Source organism: Heliangelus exortis, chromosome 1 (assembly GCF_036169615.1).
Source record: "Heliangelus exortis chromosome 1, bHelExo1.hap1, whole genome shotgun sequence".
NCBI lineage: Eukaryota > Metazoa > Chordata > Aves > Apodiformes > Trochilidae > Heliangelus > Heliangelus exortis.
In genome coordinates this window covers 188,533,296-188,555,052 of record NC_092422.1, presented here as the reverse complement: position 1 = coordinate 188,555,052, position 21,757 = coordinate 188,533,296, and the positions used below count along the sequence as shown (strand labels likewise).

Genomic DNA, 21,757 nt, shown 5'->3' with positions numbered 1-21,757 from the left:
ACTCTTTGCAAAAGAAATGGAAAGGGGAAAGATAGGTTTCAGTCTCACAATTTTTCTGTACATCTCTAAATGTGCAGTGTGAGACCAGCAGCCCTTGCCTGTGGGGAAAAACCTTGTGAGGTTTTTCTTATGAGGGAACTCCAGCATCACTGTGACGTTTGGTCACTTTTCCTACAAGGCCATACCCCTGAGTTCTTTCCTTTCTTAGGGTCTTCCTTTGTGACAGGAAACAATTATAGCTGACAGTGTTTCAGAAACTCTCTCTTTCTCAGGGGCCTGTAATCAGTGTTCAAATCTTAGGTAAACAGTTTTATCTATAAAGGAAAGATAAGCTCAGCAGAGTTCAGAAGGTGCCTCAAACAGCACAAACACCTTCTACTATTGAAATGTTTACATCCAATGTGATACAAAGCTGAGCTGCATTATTTTGCAGATGGTATGAGAAGATTTTAATAAATTAATACAAAAGCAGGTGTTTTTTCCCTGCCAATTAAGATCAAATTTTCTACATCCTGGGCTAACTTAACACCTGACACTTTACAGGCTTCTCTAAGTGAAATTGTTGCAGATAGATTCCAGTGAAGAAACATGCCACTTGTAAAAGTAGATCAAGAAGCAGCCCAGTGACTTAAAAATTGTATGTATATTGTGGATGTGCAAAAACCAAATAGATCCTTCTGATATTCATCCTGCTCGGTGAGCTCCAAAACTGGCATTTTTCTTAAGTTATATTGGCTACATTGCTATTGCTCAAGCATTGTTGAGGAGAGAACTCAGCTCATTTTCTAAAGGTGCATTTATTTATGAAAAATAAATTAAAAGGGTGATTTGGCACAGCAGGTGAAATGAATATTACAGGTCTTATTTTTGTTTTGTGTGTACGTGTTTGTGTGTAATTAAAAATTTCAAGGCTTAACAGCTAAATGTGGTTAAACATTTAACATTTATCTGCATAAATGCAAACAGAGCTTGCATTTCAGTCAGATATTCTAGGTAATCAGTATGGGATAAGAACACATTTTTCTTCTCAGTGTTTATTGCAATTAATGATGACAAAAAGCAGAAGGGTGATGGTACGGATGCAAGTTTGGAAGTAGTGTATTAATCAGTTCAAACCTTTTAATTGATGGTGATGGAGAACAACTATTTTAATTCACAGTCATTTGGAAAGATTCGCTGTGACCTCGAGTTAACATGTAAACATGGCAAGGGATAGGAGAAAGATTCCTCTGGTGTTCACTGAACTTGAGGAGAATCTTTCTTTGACTTCAGCAGACTCCAGGCTGAAGCTCTAAGATCAGAGCAGGATCTGAGAAGATACGTATGAAGGTCTCAGGGATCACACTACATTTGTGGTGGCATCACTCTTAATTTCAGTCTGTAGGGTTTATTGTTAGTCTTTAACCCTCTCCTGAGCACAAAGAGAGGTCCTGTCTAACTCAATTCAGGACCATAACTACTCCTCACTGTGGATGTGACCTGGTAGTGGGTGATGAAACGTGAAGTAATCGGAATGTCATCTTTCTTTCTCTGAAAAAGAATAACTTAATCATTTGGATTCCATTAAAGTTGGCTACAGAAAAATTATCCCAGAAATCAACAGAACTTTGGGAGAACTACTGCTTACTTTCCAGATTGGTGTGTTTGTCGGTTTCCTTTAGTCAACAAAGTTGATCTATATTGTACTGTACTGTATTATAATACACTACAATTTACTGTGATCATACTGGATGAAATGGCAAGGATTGTGAGCCAAAGTTCTGTTAAATGAAAAGCAGTATTTCTTCTTCAAAATATAAAAATCAGTAATTGCGTTATCTGGTCAGATGCTGATTATCCCTACTGAAGCTGCATTCCGATTTATGAGTGTACATATATAGACAGATGAGCTGAGTATATTACATCTTTTTGCCAGCTTCGCTGACTCTCTTTCCTTCTGGGAACTCCTGAGTGCTAGAAAAGAAGGCAAGACTGTGAATAAAGTACTGAATTTCAATGTATTTTTTTTCAGTCACCCTGAATCAAAAGCATTTAAATCCGTTTCTGTGTCAGCAAAATTTTTGTTGCACCAGGAAAAGAATATCATACATTCTTGAATTTTTAAATTAAGAAAAACCCAACCTGTGTGAGAAATGCAGTTCTCTTTAACACAGAGCTATGAGGAATAATTGCAACTTGTCACAGAGAGAGGTTATAATTATGTCTACTGTTAGTTATGTCTCCATGTGCACAAGAGAAGTTACCTTTTCAAATGCATTGTTCTCTAATGCAATACCAGTTATTAATATGTTGAGGATATTATTTTTTGCTAATGAGGAAAAATAAAATGTGGCTGCAGAAGGACTGGGTGGTGTCATGCTGAAAGCAAGTGGAGGGAACAAAGCCGAAAGAGAAGTGCTTCTTGCAGAGATTTCAAGTCTAAGCTTTTCCTCTGTAAAAGAAAATTTGCCTTAAGAGTCAGAATTTCAGCTTCTGTTTTCCAAATGTTGGTTATGGGTTTTTTTGTTTTGGTTTTTTTGTTTTTTTGTTTTTTTAATGTGAATATATATAAACTGCTGAACTACACCTGACACTTTACAGGCTTCTCTAAGTGAAATTGTTGCAGATAGATTCTAGTATCTAAGAGAAAAAATAAAGCTTAATAGTTGTTCAAGTAGTTGCCAGGGGTGTAATTCTCTATCCTTTTGTTTTGTTACTTGCACAAATTCTCTGAAACCATGCTCAGCAGGTCTAATTTAAGAGAATAAAAGTTCATAATATTTGACTATACTTGCTTCATATTCTGTTGCTCATTTAGAGTCAGATTTTGGAAGACTTCAGTTAGAATGTGTGCTCATATTAGAGATTTTTCCCATGTTAGGAATTAAAAAGCAGATAGACAAAAAAAAAATAAATGCAGACAAGTCCTTTGGCTTTCAGAAGTGACTAACAGTTTCAACTATCAGCATTTTAAATTGTCTAAGAAGGTATTTACTGAAAATCAGAGCCCTTGAGCAAGTCTTCAATTTGTAGCCCAACTCAAGAGCATTCAAAATCACTTGGGAAATTAGTAAATCTTGGCCACATCTTTATATGTTAACTCCACTTGACTAAGCCCTTTCTATATGTTGCTTCCCCAATTTGCAGTAGTTTTTGTGTTGTAAATAAGATGTCCTTGACTCAGACATAAAAGTTCCCCAGGAAAACTGGAGAACCTTTCTCTGTTAAACAGCACCCTAATTATAGAAGCAATTTTACAAACAATCCCTTGGGGGAAGCATTTTAGTTCTCATCAGGAAGGCTCTTGAATAAAATAACACCTTTGCTAACTTCATTTATTTACAACAGGACACAAGGCTGAGACTGGTTTAGATTTATTGCCATTACATCACTGATGCTCAGTAATTCATAAAACACTGAGGCTAGAAGTTAGCACTGCTGTTATTTCCTCTGATGCCTGACCTCACCACAGTCTAATAACATACAGGAAATCCAGAAGACAAAGGGGGAAAGCAGTGGTCTTGCATGCTAAAAATAACCATAGAAAACTAGTACAATCGTGTAATAGAGTGTGGCCCAATAATTTATTTAACATAATAGTAGAATCTGCTAAAGCAATTAGAATGTGTTCCAAATGTTTTTAATGGGAAATATGCTGGGGGCAAGCATAAGAACACTTAAAGAATTGAGAATTTTAGGTTATGCAGTTCAGTTACGTGTACTGGTTTTAGGTTTGTGTATCTTATTGCTCACATGTGCAGACCACTTAATAACTTGACTAGAACAGAAAGTCATTGTACAGTGGTTATATTTCCAGGGGTCATCCTGTATGAGGCAGACGGTGATCTTAGGTGATGTATTACACTTGACAACCCAGAAAGTTGCAACACAAAGGCATTCTAATTCTCAGTGTCCTCTGAGAATTGTTCAATATCCTTGATGGTATCTAGCGTCTGGTATGCGATTGGGATGACATTTTTGGTGTCTTTACTAATCAGTCAAGGTTAACATGCCATTCCTGGTAACTGTATTTGGGTTGGTGTTGGGTTTTGGGCTTTTTTTTTTTTTGTAACTTGTTTTGTTCTGTTGGTTTTTTTTCCTAATCGTTCTATATTTTCAGGTTTCTCTAAAAGGCTAAGTAGCATAACAACACTATAATGAAATGCCTCATTATTTGTCATGCCTGCTTATTTGTCTGTGGTATTCAGAAAAACAATATTTTATCCTAAATGTAAATTTAATGCTTCTAAAACAGTGCAAATAGTTACATCTTTTTCTAAAAAAAATCACAAGGAAAACCCGAAAACTTTTGCAGAAAGCCAGGTGTCTGGTGTCTTTATCTTATGAAATACCATAAAACCAAGTTCACTGACATATACTTTTCTGAACAGCTGCTTAATTTGACTGTTCCTGTCCTTCTTTTATTTACATATGTTGTAGTTATGTAAAAGAGGCTATTCTTCATATAAATGCTATTATTAGTATGCAGACTACTATGTTCAGGTGTGAACAAGTCTTCGCTATTTGACATTGTCACTTGGTTTGTCAGAAGGAGAAGCACTTACAGATCATAAACTGGGAATAATGAATAGACTGAACCAGCTGTTCCTGGTTATATTTTCCCTTTCATTAATTTATTTTAATTATATTGTGCAGATAAATAGATATGTAGATAGATAGATATGAAACATTTCCTTTTTGCAAAGGTTTATGGTAACTTAATAAATTTCAATTAATTTGATTTCAGAAGAAAACAGAAAAATGTGGGACCTTTCATGTTTGACTGAAGGATAGCTCTTGAAACAGTTGAGTTGCCCAGTTCTGTTTAGTTAAGGGAAACAAGTTTACAAAACTTGTGCTTACCAGAGTTGCCTACTGCATCTTAAAGTACCTTCTGTAAGCCAGGAAAACTATCCAGTGGGCATGATATCTTGGAAAAAAAGGAGAAACAAGAGCTCTATTCTGTTTTCTTTAATTTGTAGAATTAATCTGGATGTTATATCAACAGCTCTTTTATCTTAACATTAAAAGTAAGATTTTCAGGTACCAAATCTCGGTGAGCATCTACAAGTAGAGTGATTCAGTAGGAGGAGTATTTCCTGGGTTTGAAAAAGAGGACACAGATTAATGCAGAGGCTGTTTGGGAGGTCTTATAGTGGTCAGGATGGTGGGTGAGCAGCCTGAGGGCAGGTGTAGAGACATGCTGGACCTTAGGAGCTTATGATCTGTTTTGCAGGTAAACACTTCCTTCTCCATTGCCTTTAGCACAGCACAGCAGCCCAAGAGAGTTTCAGTTCCAGGTCCTATAGGAGCTGAATAATTTTTCTTGGGAACATTTGACGTGTCACTTAGAGTTATTTCCCACAGGAATTTAAAACTGGTTTCTGATAACTCAGTTCTGCTGAGGCATGAGATACAAAAAACAAACATAATAAAGGTATTCCAGGGACCACTCTCCTCTAGATATGTGCAGGTAAAAACCCTGTACTGCATGGACCCTGAGCACTAGACATCAGAACCCCATTGTATGCATTTCTTTTTTTTTTTTTTTTTTTTTTTTAATAATTAATGATTTAAAACAGTTACATTATTTTTTTCAATCACTTTTCACCTGTTTCCCCAATGGTTACCACTTGCCTCAACATTTACATTTGTTTTAATATTTATATTTTTTGCATAATTTCTCACATTAAATTTATTTTCACTTGCACTTTTTTTAAGAATAAAGCATTCCATGGGGATGACTTTAATAAAAGTTTCTTATTAAAAGTTTCATAACAGCATGATTCCCAAACCTGAAACAAAAGTTCTCATATTTAACAGTTTTCATGAGTCAATAGATTAAGTGTGAAACTGGAAATATAGTAACAATAACAATATAGCCATATCCTGCACAGTTGTTCCACTTAAAATTATTCTTGAAAAGTAACACAATTCATAAATAAATCATTTCTCATGGAGGGAGAACTTAAAAGATTCTGTGAAATAGCCTTGATATAGTCATAAAATGTGTATCGGGCAAGAGAAAAATAAAAATTCACAGAAATTACTATATTCTATATCACATAGAAATTACTATATTAGAGAGGAGAAAATAAAAATGAAAAAAAAAAATCCAGCAAAACACCAAAGGGTGAAAGCATCAGTGTCTGTATTCAAAGTCAGCTGTCTCAAATCAGCTGCCTCAGCAGTGCTCATTTTGGAAAGACTCTTAGCTCAGACATCTATATTCCTTTACAGTCAAGATCTTACCCTTGGGAACTGGAGTTCTGAGATGGTCTGACTTGTCATTCAAAGAAACCTGTTGCTTTCCGCTGAAGCAGAAACTGACTACCATCAAATTTAGCCACCCCAGCTAATGCCTCTATGTAGAGTGGGTGAATCCAAACATTTCCAAAAGTTTTTCTTTGACTAGGAAGTGGTACTTTCCTTTTGTTATTGCCAATACTGAATGATAACACATAGTACACAATATTTCAATGCCAGCAGCTTCTGACTGACAAACAAGACATCACCATTGGCTTAAAGGTTCTCTGGATGGATGCTCCTTTACAGTGCAAAGTCTTACTCTGGGCATACAACTCTTGCCACTTTAGGAGGTTTTTTTTTCCTGGAGTTTTGTGTTTTTTCTCTCCATAATCTGTCATATGAAATATTTCATAGTAACCTAAGAACTAATGAGAACAAGGAAAATGTTAGCATCAATTAAGCTCACAGCTGTAGCCAGCTCTATCTTTTTTACTAAACAGAGGATATGCTAGTTCCTAAGGCTCTTGGCATCTTAAATGTTTCTGGACCACCCCGTATCATTGCTCAGCAGCTTGTTGTGGAGCTCAGATAGCCCCTGGAAGATACCCTGGAGATGTGTTACTTTCTATTTATGGTTTGGGGGTTACAAGAGTAAGGATCTGTGTTCCTTCAATTTCAGTAGAACAGCTGGGGAGCATCGCTGCTGTCAAATCTCTCTATATCTTCCATGCTTTATAATTTAAACCACTAACACCTTCTTAGTAGCTGTACACACTCTGCCAACACAGCCTCTTCAGCTCCATTGCTTGCACTGCAGAGATTGATTATGGACTGGCAGCGGTGTTGCTGCATTAGGCTCTGCAATTCTGGGGCAGTTTTGGTGTGAATTGCCAGAAAAGTTTCAGGAAAAAAATCATCCTGAATCTCAGCAGTCACTGCTGTCTGTTCTGATGGATTAGCTTTTCTCCACTAGCCACCTGTTTTCTCAAAATCCAGAAATAATGCTAAAGAAGAATTTATTTATTTATTTAATTTAACAAAAAGCAATTGTCTTGGCCTTCTTGTATTCTAGGTGGGTTAGCTGCTGATGGAGATATAAAAAATGGCTTTAAAAGTTATTGTATCAGGTATATACATGTATATATGTGGGTATACAGTTGGTATATAGGTGTGTTTATATGTATATAATATTGGTAGATCTGAACTGAAGGGTGTAGCTGACTGAAGCTGTCTAATAGCAAGGTATGAAGTAAACCTTGTTAAATGGCTATGTCATAATAAGGGGCATTATTTCAGCGATATTCAGCTATTTAAAAGTGAACGTCCAGAGCCCTGAAATGGAAGATCATTGGGCTAAAGAATGGGAAACACAGGAGCTTATATGTTCATTTCCACGATCGTAATGTAATTCTTTCTGGCAGTCTTGCCATCTGTTACATGGTGTGCTACAGGAGAATGTGTGTTTTAAGGAGCTGGAAGCATAATCTCCCATCATGCAAAGCATTTACTAGGACAAACAATTCATGTCATACCATGAGCCAGCAGACATGTGACTGTAACTTCAGCTTGCAGCCACTTGTTGTCATGTTTGTGAAATTTCAAACAATCTCACATTTTCAGTAGTTTTTCGGATTATAGAGAAGCATCAATGAGATATAAACCTTGAGTTTAATAACCCAGCACCACCTAAAGAGAACAAGCTACAGCAAGGTTGGAAGATTCTTACAAGGATCCTTAAAGAGGTTTTTCATAAATAGTTATGTCCTTCTGGGCTTCCAGTGCAACTGAAAAACAGTTTTGGACAATAAAATGGATTGATTGTTGAGTTATAATGGCCTTTATTTGAATACTTTTTCTTTTTTTTTTCTTCTTTTCTTCATTGCATTTCTAGAGAATTTCCTTCAGCCTGGCAAGATTTCTTTGTCCTGAATTCCCATCTTTAATAACATAATAGCCCTCACAAAACTTTGAAACAGTGAGAATTTGGTGGTCTTCAGTTTTTCTTGCTCTTTATGGCTAAGGTATTTGCTGACTCACTGCACTATCATTCTTTGCATTCAATTCACTGTAAAACTCAAGAGGCAGAAAAATTATAAACTGATCAGATTTGTTTCTGAGAACAAACAATATGCATTCTTTCTAGCTAAAAGCTCTTGACTGTACTGTGCAAAAGAATGGCACACTTACACAGTCCAAAGTCCCCCTAAGCCTCCAAGCAGAGCCCTGGTCTTTGCTGGCTCCAGGCAGACTGAGCTGGGCTCTGAGTCATTCCCCAGGAGCTGCCCTCACTCTCTCAGCTGCCTCTACACAGGTTTTCAGATGTAATTTAGGTAGACAGGACTTATAATACCAGGAGCATAGCCTGAGTTTCTAGTCTGCAGTGGAGGCTAGCTCTCTGGAAAAAGATCAAGCACACCTTTTATATAAAATGAAGAGCTGCAATTTCGTCCTCAGCTACTGACACTGACTTCTAATCTCATCTCTTGCTGTTATGGCATCTCAGGACTGAACCTGGGGGCAAATGGCATAGACCAGGGACTAGTATGATCAGGTACCTATCATTAGTCATATTGCTTTCTAGGCTTCTAAAATGGCGATGGAGGAATACATAGAAAGAAGATTATTCCTTTATTGCCTGTGTTTATTGTTGACTTGTAGGTAGAGGTAGTTTGACTTCAGCTCCCAAAAAGCTATTTGGGCAAGCTGCCCTATTTGGGACAGGTCGGATTTCTTATAGCATGTTTATCAAAACTTACTGGGGCTTCAGACTAAACCATGATACATTTATTTGGCACTTAACAGTGATGTATTTATTATGACTTGCTCATGCATTTGGAAACTTACAGTACATGTCTTTACATTTCAATTATACTGAAATATGAAAACACTGTGGGATTTCCCTGTCATGCCTCTAATTTCAAATATTATATTCCACATACACAAAGAGAAGGGTAGATCATCTCTGACTTACATTGGCCCAGCTCTCCAGTCTTTATTGCCTGCTACACACCAGTATCAGTGGAGTTACAGTGACATAAAACAGAAGAATACAGCAAAAAATCAGATCCTTCCTACACCACATCACATTCAACATCTGTTTCCTATTTGTCTTATAATGACACATGAGATTATCTTGGGAATATATTCAGTTTTAACTGTCATGCCACTGACTTTATAGCCTTATCAAATATCCATTGGTGTGCAGGTTGAGCAATTATCATCTACTAAGAAGAAATCCCAAGAAAACGTAGATTGATAATAATATTTTTCAATAATGGCTTGTAGCATTAGTGCCATTTTCTATTATTGCCGTTGAGGTCTAGCACTCTCCTCAATTTACCTCTTTAATTTATTGAGCAAGATCTGTATATGGGCCCTGCAGCAGAATTCTAAAAGAGTTTTCTTTCTCATTATTTATTTGTTTCTGGTTAGAAAGAGCAAAGTCAGAAAATTGGACAGAAACAAGGAATGTGTCTAATACTCCTTAATGGACTATTAAGAAATAGAAAGAAAGGCAAAGGGAAACAATGAAATTTAATAATGTGCAAAATATTACAGATACAGGATGACCGTATAAACATAATCATGGAGGCTACATCTACAAGGAGAAGGCTTAAGAGATTGACCTTGAATTCTGGGATCAAACTTCATGAAGTTGTGTCCAAGCTTCTTATCTTACAGTGCAGTAAGCTTCTCCAGACCATTCTTCTAACAGTCCATTTCCCCTTTACCTTTTTGTCCAGTAAATGGAGTGGAATCTGAGATCCTTCTGATGTTCCTTTGAAAATAAGTAGCACACACATATTTATGCTTACACGACGTAATTAAACAGCTCTGTAATAAAGCTATAGCCTGTGACCCACTTACAGGGACTCTGTAGGTTTAAAATAGTATGACTTGGAAGGACATCTGGTCAGTGGTTTGGTGCATGCCTGGATTCATTATGGACAAACAAGATGGTAAGGCAGGGTGCCAGGGAGAGCACTGCTTCCAAATACTTGAATTCACTGTTCATGAGAAAGACATGAGCTATTTGCCTGAATGATCTTCACATTAAAAAAACATTACGAAAGCAATTGTTGAATAAAATTTGAATTGTTGGGTTTTTTTGTGTGTGTTCTCCACAGCTTTGTGGAGTGCCAAGTCTCCAGCACTGAGCACTGGAGCATTGCCCTTGAGGGTGAAAGTTTTGAGAACAATATTGAGACTTTTACTTGTGAGCATAGGACAATGTAAGAATGTTTCCTAACTAGTTCAGCTTCCATGAAGTTCTAGCCTGAGACTTAGTCTGGAGAAGTGAAACAGAATACGCAGTTTAGGAACATCCTATAGCTGTTCAAACTAGTTATGAAGGATGCATTTGCCTTATGCATCTTTGCCATCACTGCAGGTAATATAACATGGACAAAATGTCACAAGTTGCTCATAAGAAGACACAGTTTAGAAAACAAATTCTTCACTAAAAAGGGCAATGGAATTTGTCCAGAAAGATTATAGAAATGTCTATTCCTGAATGTTTTTTTGACTTGGCAAGACAAAACCAAAGCTTACCATTCCCTGTGTTGACCTCAGTCTTCTTTCAGGCCCTTGTGGACTTAATAATATCTACAGGGCCTCTCTGGCCAGCAGCTCTGTGAATTTGTGTTTGAAAAGGGATGATAAGAATGAGAAATGAGGACTTGAGATAGTCTGTAGAAGCAGTAAGTGCTTGAAAATCAAGGTAAAGAGCTTATCTCTTTTTTATGAAATAAACAAGAAAAAAATATTGTAACTTCTTAATTATTTTCTACTACCAACACATACATTTTAGATATATATTCTGATATTTATTTTGCATTTGTTTTCTAAAAACAGATGACTGATTTCTGATTAGTCAATAAGAAAAAAAGAAGCTGTACCAAGCTGTAGTTCCTAAGCTATTTGGTCCTGCAAATGTTGTTCAAAGTCCTTCAGCACCTACTTTATAGAAAATTTTTAGGTATAAGCAACTGAGAATGTGCTGCTGTGGTCCAAGTAACAAAAAAAAATGGTGTGTGGATTGTCCTAGCTTTGGGGCTCCTTAACCCAAAGGGGTTAGGTGTCAATGCAAATTAACCACAGTCCAACTGGGAAATGGAAAATTCTGTTTTCAGTCTGGCCTCATCTTCTCTGTCACTGTAGAAGTCTACTGTGCAAAAAGCATCTGTTCTTCTGGTTTTACTCTCAGTGAAAAACATAAGATAAACAGTATTCAAATTGATTGACAGATTTGGGCCCCCAGTTAAAATTAAAGTAATTAAAAGTACTGAAAAGCCCACTGCTTTAGATTTACTGACCTTAATTTGAGTTAGTGTTGACTGAGACCCCTGTTAGTCTTGGGTTATTTCCCTACCTTTTTTGCCCTCAGTGTCTATATTTTAAAAGTTTTGTTCTTTGTTACTGAAAAAAATAGAATCAAAAAAACCTCTTCTGATGCTGTTAAAATGGAATTTGAGGATGCATGAAACAGCAAGTCACTAAATATTTGTTAGGAAAAAGATAGTTTAGCATTGTATTATCCACTACTCTACACTTGCAGGATATTGTAGAAAACTATAATTTAGGTTTTGTCTTTTTTCAGACAAGTTTCAAATTCCAGTTTCTTCAGTTACTAGTGCTCAAGTGTGCTCTCAGTGAAAGCAGAAACAATTCAAGGAAGCCATGCAAATTATATCTGAAGTAGAATAGATGAGACACAAGCTGTGCATGTGTACTTGTGCTTTTGAGTAGCCTTCAGCACAATACTGATTAAAAGGTGGGTACTTCTGCCAGATCCTCACTTGGATATTTGACTTCCCTGAAGCCACAAAAACCAATGTGATCATATGTGCTGCACTGTGTTTAGTTCAACTTATTGCTAGAGTTCTTTCCTCAAATAATGTTGCTTTTTCTTCCATTTTTTTTCCACCCCACAGGACAACATTTTTAAAATGGAAGACTCACATTTTGAAAATGGCCGGGGGAAAAGCCCTTATGATCCTAAACTGCTGACAGCTTCTCTTTTAGTAGGTATGTGCCACAATAAAAGTTCAGTGTATTCACTATAGAGAACTGCCAGTTTTCTGCTTTTTTTCTATTTGCAGCACCTATGATAGGACTTCGTTTTATGAATTTTATTTCCATGGTAAAATCATTCTAGTTTCATTTTCAAGACAGTTGTCTTAAGACAGAAAAAAAAAAAAAAAAAAAAAAAAAAAAAAAAGACAAAAACTTGTCTTGAGAAACAATGTGTGTGTAAACCAAGAATCAAGTGTCACAGCATACCTCTTTACCTCTTTATACCTCTGTGAGACCATGATTCTGTAAAGTATTTCTCCTCCCCAGAGTTAGCTGACTCTGGAAATATTTTAATCCCTCAGTTTCCTGGTTGGGTTGCTCACTGGCAGTTGCACCAACACAGTTGAGAGCAAAATGAGAGCAGGAATAATTTCTTATATCAGTTTTGCTGCCAAGGAAGGTCTGTCACCCAACTGTCCTTCATATGAGCTGGAGATGCACAAGTCTAGGCTGAAGGCCTTCTGCCTTTCTGCTGAAGAGATCTACGCAACAGCAAATGCAATTTAACTCCTTTCCAGAAAAGAAAGATTTCAATAAATTATTTTTGAATTAGTAATACTTAATTGCACAGAATATGTACGTATAGAGCACCTGGACTGTGTTAATGTAATTAAACTAATCCAATTGATTGAATTTATCTAATTGATTTATCTTACCTAATTGAATTAATTTTGTTCATTGTTCTTCCTGCTCCTTTAAGAAAAAGTCAAAAAAGACATTTTGTAAGAAGAAAATGAGATCAAAACAAATTAGTTTCCTCTTTCAGTAACAACTCTGTCCAGGTTTAGCCACTTTATCTTTAACATGTAATTTTCTGGCCACATTTTGTGATTTCAAAGCCAAGAGACGATGATAGTTTCAGAAGACTTTAGTTTCTTTTATCTCAGAAATCTCTGGGAAATTACATATAACCAGGTACACTGTCTTCTCCAGGACTTCGTCCCTGTTGCTAGTCTATAGTCTTACCTTCCAGCTACTCTTTATTATATTTACATTACATATTAAAATGAAGATATTAAAATAGACAGCAACAAAAATTTAGTCTTGAGTGTTCCTCATTTCCTGATCTTCGAAGCGCCTAATGATCACAGGTGATGAGCTACCCTGGGGACACACACTTTTTAGCAGAACAACAAGACATCCACATCTTGCTCCAACTTGTATCCTGTACAAACAGAAAGGAAAAAAAATGTGTGTGTAGAAGGCCAGTATATAAATTAGTGCCTGGAGCGACTTGAATTTGTGGCAGAGCTACTCTCAGGGGAATGGCTTTACTATTTACTTTAATATACAATAAAGAAAGAGAATGATGACAAGCCAGTATTACATGGTATACCCGGTATGCAACTGCACAAAGTCAACAGCGTCTAGCTTTTCACATTCCTTTTTTTTTTTACCACTCAGTCCGGCACAAATATGATTATGTTATTTCCCTTGGCTTAGATTTCATGACTTTAAAACATCTTTGCTTTTTTGAGCCCACTCCCTATCACTATAATATTCACTCCGTGTATTTTTCCTCCTAATAAACAGTAGACTGAGCATGATAATTTGTTTTGAATCAGGCTTCAATTAGAGCCATGGGTGTATTAACACTATAGAAAATGGCATCAATTCAACATTCAAAGCCAGTGACTAATTTCTGCTTCAGTGATTTATATAAAATTCAGGGTGAAGACAAAATTAACATTCTTGCATCCTGAACTTGAACACCCTTTCTTCTCTGCCTTCTCCCAGCTGCCTCACAGTCATATTGTGTTACTGATTAGAACGTATTTACTTCAGTCCTTTACTGCAGAGGTTCCTCTAATCATGCAGAAAGGGTACACCAGTTTCACCACTGCTTCATAATGACTTATATTTGCCAAAACCCCCATAAATTTTATGGTAAAGTTGTGATACAGGGACAATTTATTTCCTCACCCCAAAATAGGTGCAGAATAGGGAATGAACCAGCCAGTCAATGACTGCAAGGAGAAGTTCAATCCGGAAGGAGGTAGCACTGGCGTTAAGCAGTGAATAGATCTATGAAGGCCAGAGGAGCCTCTTGATCACAAATGCCCCACACCAAGAAAAACGTGAAACAACTACTTCTTCCCTTCTCCTCAGCTGAATGATAGCTCAGCTACTCTTATCAGGAGGTAATTCTCCCCCTCTGCTCTGCTCTTGTGAGACCCCACCTGCAGTACTGTGTCCAGTTCTGGAGTCCCTATTATAAGAAGGACACTGAGCTCCTGGAACATGTCCAGAGGAGTTGCACTAAAATGATCAGAGGGCTGGAGCACCTCCACTATGAAGACAGGCTAAAGAATTTCGGGTTATTCAGCCTGGAGAATAGGAGGCTCTGAGATGACCTTTTAGAAACCTTCTAATATCTGAAGAGGGGCTACAAGAAAGCTGGGGTAGGGCTTTTTACATGGGTGTGTAGTGAGACGACAAGGGGAAATGGTTTAAAACTTAAGGAGGGGATATTTAGGTTAGACATTAGGAAGAAATTCTTTAATTTGAGGGTGGCGAGACACTGGAAGATGTTGACAAAGGAAGTTGTGGCTGCCCCCTTCCTGGAAGTGTTCAAGGGCAGGTTGGATGGAGCCTTGAGCAACCTGGTCTAGTGGAAGGTGTCCCTGCCCATGCAGAGGGGTGGAGCTAGGTGATCTTTAAAGTCCCTTCGAATCATAGCCATTCTATGATTAATTATATGATTCTACACCTGGTCCCTCTTGTGCAGGACGTATTTGTCCTCACAAGCAATGTGAGGTTCAAGAGGGCAACAATGTAAAACAATTACCCAGCACTTATTAAAATGCAATGTTCTAATTAGTAACACAATGCAACTATCAGAAAGATAAAAGGCTGAGAATTAAGACTAATTTATAAAGTTAAATACAAGAGGGAAGAATAACCTCTGTTCTTTATCAGAAACTCTAAACAGAGATTTTGCAGAATGTGGAACAGGAGTATGTTCTTGATTCCATAACTAGAAGGTAAATCTTAGGTAAGAGAAACATAATTACCTGAGATGGAATTTGGCAAAACACCAAGTTTAATTTGCAAAAAGTAACTTTAGAACTTTAATACCCATTAGTGCTAGTAAAGGATTCTTATTTTGTATTTCAGCTGAAAGAAAAACAAGTGTAAGAGTGATCTTCAGTTTTTCCTCTCTTTAAAAAAACAAAACAAAACAAAACAAAACTATAATATTTGGATAAAAAAACCAAAACACCCCCAAATCAAAACACAGTTCATAATTATTAAATTGTTCCAGTATTTTTCTAGTATACATTCCTTGTTCCAATCCACCTGCAAACATTTTTCATTATTTTTTTAAGAGTTGTTCATTAAAGGCAGTTATTGCTACTCTGCTCTAAAGTAAACGCCGTCTGGCAACATGATACACCTCGTTCCTCGTAATGTTAAGGCATTATTCAGCCATTCCCATCTGTGTGCTTCTGACTAAACAATGTCCATTTGAGTGGGCTAGTGCATGAAAATGTAGGGATTAAGCAGTCCCTAGGCACCACTAGTGTGTATTCCAGGGCAGGAGGAAAATCAGAGGCACTAGGATTTTCAAACAATGTAACCTCAGGAGAAAATTGTCACTGAAGGTATTAATCTAAGGCAATTGTATTAGGAGAGTTGAAAAAAAAAAAACCAGGGAGTCAACTTTTTTTCCCCTTCTTCATTTCTTCCACTTGAGAAATAGTTTTAAGTTTTCAAACCATTCATCTCCACTTCCTCCTTAAAGTTAATGAAAAATGCTTCTAAAACTACTGACAATTGAAATTGCAAAGTGAAGGCTATCTGTGAAATAAAAGAATCATTTTCCAGACAATTAATGAGTAAATTTCAGTCCAAAAGAAGGTCTGCATAATGAAACCGATACAAATGTACTGCTATATAAACAGGAAGCAAAGTTCTCATGTAGCTATGGAATAGTACTAATTAAAAAGATGGTCACGTCTGGGTCATGACTTGAGGCTCAGCCTGAAGATAGCAAAGATTATCATCTAAAGCCTTACAAAAATAAATTATATTCCTGGGTATTTCTCTCTGTGAAAAACTAAAATTTGCATGACTGCAGCAAATCAGTTCAAACTGCAGACACTGGTCTGGGTATCCTGAAACTTGGAGGAGCTGTAGTAGAAAGGAAAGAACGATCCATTAATTTCCTGCAGACTTCCTAGTTTCCTTTCTTCTTTGGAACAGGCCAAGGCCCATAATTTGCAAAACTTTTACACAATCACCACTGACCAAAACGCACCATCAGTAGGAGCCTGGTAGCATGGAAGTCTTGAGTTGAATTAAGTAGAATGGACTTAAGCTCTGTCAGGGGTGGTTTAGGTTAGATATTAGGAAAAAATTCTTTACAGAGAGGGTGATCAGGCATTGGAATGGGCTGCTTGGGGAGGTGGTGGATTCTCCATCCCTGGTCGTTTTTAAAAAGAGACTGATGTGGCACTCAATGCCATGGTCTGGTAACCACAGTGGCAGTGGATTAAGGGTTGGACTTAATGATCTCAGAGGTCCTTTCCAACCCAGATGATTCTGTGATTCTGTGAACCTGGAAGATATGTTGCCTTCAGTGGCATTTCAGTGGTGAGTTAGAGGTAAGGTGCTAAAAGTCCTTAAAATTGTAAATATTGGAAACATGTAATTTTAATGAGGCTTTGTTGGGTTTTTAGCTAAGTTAGGTTTAATTTTAGTAATTTCATATGAAAAATGGAATTTTTTTCTTCTTGATTGACCTTTAGATTTGTCGATGACTAGGAAGTAAGATAGGGCTGCTTGGTTTTTTCTTTCCCCCTTTGATTTATATTGATTTATCAGAACTCACTAGGGACTGAGAGACAAGAAAATGAAGATGAGGTTAAAGAAAGGTTAAGCACAGCATCAAAGCCCTTTTTCACAAGTGAAAAGGTTTTATATTCTCTAAAATCTCAGCTGCATTCCCTGTACATAATAATCACTATAATTAAGTGATTGTCTCCCTTTAAAAAAAGTTGAAAATGACACAGAGGAATGATAAATTGTTAATTAATGATATGCTGTTCTGTTTCACTTCTGATTACACCTCCTGCTGGGCATGACCGGTCTATTTGCTTCTGATCTCTGCTGTGAATTTGTTCAATTCCACGCCTTTCTGCTATCATGTTTTCACCCTTCCTGAGTTTCGTGACTACCAGATGGTACAGAGCCACTGTAGGTTCAATTGATAATTTCATGGTGTCAGTGTTCTGGAGAAAAGATGCCAGTGATATCCAGTAGGCATGCTTGGACATGGTTGTCCTACCATGGAAATATCTGAAATTGCCATGAAAATGATGAACTTGTTCCTGAAGTGTGTTTTAAAATGAGGATATGGTAGAGTTCATCATGACCATGAAAAATGTATTAGCTTAGCTTAAAGAAGGAATTATTTTCTCAAACTTGTCTTATTCACAGAAGACCTATTTAAGATGTGTAGCTTGGAAATAGCACTTGGAGAGATTAATATTCTTTAATACTGTATTTAAACTGTAGGGAGGAGTATTTCATTTCACAGAATCACAGAATCACAAAATTGGAAGTGACCTCTGAAGATCATCTAGTTCAACCCTTCTGTCAGAGCAGGTTCATTAGGGTGGGTTGCACAGGATGACATCCAGGCAGGTTTTAGATATCTCTAGAGATGGAGACTCCATGACTGTTTCAGTTCTCTGTTACTCCTACAGTAAAGAAGTTCTTCCTTATGTTTCAGTTGAACCTTCTGTGTTTCACTTTGTGACCATTGCCTCTTGTCATGTCACTAGCCATGACTGAAAAATGCATTTGTAGCAATTTGAATTCAGACCAGTTTCATAGCTCTCCATTAATGCCGGAAATATATGTGTTGTTCTTTGCTCCCTGGTTGCTTTTTGTGGGTCTGATTTCTATGTACTTATCATCATCATCATCATCATCATCTTTTCCAGTTGGCAAACATTTAACTTGACAAGGTCCTCTGAATTTAGACCTTCTGGTTGGCTGAGGAGGGGTAGAGGAGCACACTGGGACAAATTTTGGAAAGAATGATAGCGATTTTTTGGAAAGAATTTTTTCACAGAAAGGGTGATCAGACATTGGAACGGGCTGCCCAGGGAGGTAGTGGACTCTTTGTCCCTGGAGACATTTAAAAAGAGACTGGATGTGGCACTCAGTGCCATGGTCTAGTGACTGCAGCGGTAGTTAATCAAGGGTTGGACTCGATGATCTCTGAGGTCCCTTCCAACCCAGCCTATTCTATGATTCTATGATTCTATGATTCTATGACTCTAATATTATCAGTTGCTTCTCCAGATAGGCCCTGGGTCTGCCACTTAAGGGCTAAAGTATCACTTATGGGCTGTAGGTCAATTTTTAATTCACTTGTGCACTGAGATATGGATGAGGTCGACAGCTGGCCATGATCTCATTTATTCTCTCCCTTAGCTGTTGCCCCTTTGCCAGTATCACAATTAGAAGGATGGCAGGAGAAAAGCATATTCTGTCTTTCCTGTAGAAAATAGTTTTCAAAAGATTTGCTTGCTCAGAAAAAAAGAAGGAAAAAACAAAACAAGCAACATAAATCCAAAAATCAATCAAATAACTGTTTCTAGGTGAAAAATTAAAGGGACTTGATGACTTTCTGAATCAAGTGAATGAGCTGGACTCTCCAATTCCCAACACAGAGTCACAAAAACCCAGTAGATTGGGAGGAACCTCTGAAGGTCACCAGTCCAAATTCATGTTCAAAACAGGGTAACCACAGCTAGGTAGGGCCTTGGGGGCTACATACAGTAGCAGTACCTGCCAGGCATAGGTGTACAAGCTGCCACTGTTCCAACCTAAGAATCCAAATATATTTTTGAAAAGTGGCTGCACTAGTAGTCGGGAAATACAGCTCATTTAAGAGAGGTTACAGTTAAACTCTGCAGTGGGAAAGGGGGTATAATAATACATTTTCAACGACAATACATTGCATATGGCTTATTGCTTTGTAATTTTCTCATTATCCTTATTAGCGTAATATAAACATAGGACTGACAGCTTTCTCTTACTTACCGTGACTGAAAAATTAAGAAATGTTGCTTCCAATTATGTCCTCCCCCAGATGGAGAACTGTACTCCGGCACAGCAGCAGACTTTATGGGCAGGGACTTTGCCATTTTCCGAACTCTGGGACATCATCATCCAATCAGAACAGAGCAGCACGACTCCCGGTGGCTAAATGGTATGTAAAATGTACATTTATCCAGTTACGTTAATCTAGCCATTAAACATTAGCACACAGCTTCATTCCAGCAACATCTGTGAAATACACACCCCTCTTTTATTTGGAGCAGAATTCTGTCTTAAACCAGTTAGACTAATCAAAAGTGATTCATAAAGAAGCATTTTTTGTTTAATTACATTGAGATCTGTGGAGTGTGATTAAATTTAAAACATATACGGACACTGTGGTTAACACAGACATGCCACAGGAGCAGATTGCCGTAGGGTGCAAGTTGTACAGAAGCTCGAGCCTTGTGGAGACATCAGCCACACATCAGCACAAAGTAGTTACAGAACCTTGCACAGGATTCTGCCTTGTACAGGCTTTAATTTTTTTTAATCAATCCAGGCTGGATTGATGGGAAACTGACATTAGCCACCAAGGTCCAGCAGCAAGTAAATCAGTAGAGGTTCCTGAGCAGGACGGAGTTGTCAGTAGTTTGGAAAAAGTGAAAACAGTCCTGGGTGTTCCAAATTATTTGGTTTCAAAATACTCAATAGTTTAACAAGGCACAATAACATTTTATGTATGGATATTACTAATCAGGCCTTTAGCTTATTGCTTTCGTGTATGGGGAGAAAGGAATAGTTTCAGAGAAAATCTGGATTTGGCTTCACATACCAAAATACTTTAAAATGTATATGAGTACTCTATCCAAGTTCTACTAAAGTCAAAATACTAATAAATTAAATGGCTTAAGCTATACAACACTGTGAGCATTTTGGAAATGAGAATGCATCATTTGAAAAAGCTGACATTTGATTTAAGTGAGCCAGTAATGCTAACTTTAGTTACTCTGTGTTAATTTGTAATATAATTTTTGAAGAGTTCATTAGCCACTTTTGCAATACACAGTGCTTGCATTTTCACTTGAGCTTTTAAATTCACAAAGTATTTTTTTCTTAAATACTTTTCACTCCTAACCACATAATTTATGTCTGTGCTGAGGTCCAGGTTTTCTTATGTGGTTTTGCAATTTGGTGCAAACTCTTCACCCAATTTTTTACTGTGTGAGAGCAGAGTATGTTTTAACAACACTGTTTCTTATTAGCTACAGCCAGGAACTTCTAGTATCATACTGGTTATCATATTAGCTGTATATACAATCCATAACAAAACCAATCCCTGACTCAATTAAAACCACAGCAGGTTGGATAAACAACTCTTTATGATATATGGATAGGATATATATATCAGATAAACATATGTGTGCCAAATTGTATGAATCTTTATTTTAATATGACAAGTTGATGAACCTGATTTTTGTACTGTTAAATATAGTTTTGTCATAATTCATGTGGACTACTGTGGGGACAGATTCAGGTCTATCACGTTTCAGTTCTGCAGTCCATGCTTGCCCAGTAACCCGGAAATGTTTTTCTTCAGTTTATTTTATTATAATAACAGACAAGATTTCTGGACGGCAAGAGACAGTAAAGTACAATGGTTAAAGACATACCCATCTATCTTGGTACCTGGTAGAGTAATAATATCTTAAAGATAACAAAACACCCACTTTTGTTATGATAGTCATGATGACATAAAATCCAATCATGCAAGCAAAATCTGCTTTTGTGCAGTAGGTTTGCACAATGACAGCTGAGTCAGGAGGATTTATGCAGTGGGAAAGCACAGCCATTGTCCACAACCCCTGTACTTCATCGCTGAAAATGTGTCATTCCTTTGTGGATTCAGTTATCAGTCTTTCAGCACTGAATGTGAGAACTGCTTTTCCCAAATTAGCACTAAGGCTACATCTGACAGGCTGCAGAAACCACAACTGCTTTGTGCTTAGCATGGGGAGGAGAAGACCGTGGCACATAAAGAGCTGAGGAACCTCAAGCTCTCTAGAATTAAGTATCCTCCAAAATGAGCATGAAAGTAGAAAAACAGCATATCATAGCACAGGGTGAAGATGATTTTCAACTCTACGTGTTGTTCTTACACTAAATTCTTGTATGAAAAGGTTTGAATTAATTTTTAAGAAAGGTAATAATCAATCTGAGAAATCTCTAGAAATTATTCTTATAACTGCCTATCATTTAATAGCGAATGATCTTTAAGTACATTTTTGAAATCTGTATATTCATTGCAACTTAATAGCTTTACATTCCTCTTATGGAAAACTTGGCTTAAAATCTGCACTACAACATTCCTATTAAAGGCTCTAAGACTTTACTGTTA

At 37.1% G+C, this 21,757-nt stretch overlaps 1 protein-coding gene across 1 annotated transcript in view; it reads left to right on the top strand.

The window, feature by feature from the left end:
• The window catches only part of SEMA3A (semaphorin 3A), a 165,727-nt gene that overhangs the window by 86,785 nt on the left and 57,185 nt on the right, over positions 1-21,757 (top strand). The window contains exons 5-6 of the mRNA XM_071734053.1: positions 12,162-12,255; positions 19,412-19,531. Of these exons, the coding sequence (XP_071590154.1) occupies positions 12,162-12,255; positions 19,412-19,531 (214 nt within the window). The remainder of the gene's footprint in view (positions 1-12,161; positions 12,256-19,411; positions 19,532-21,757) is intronic.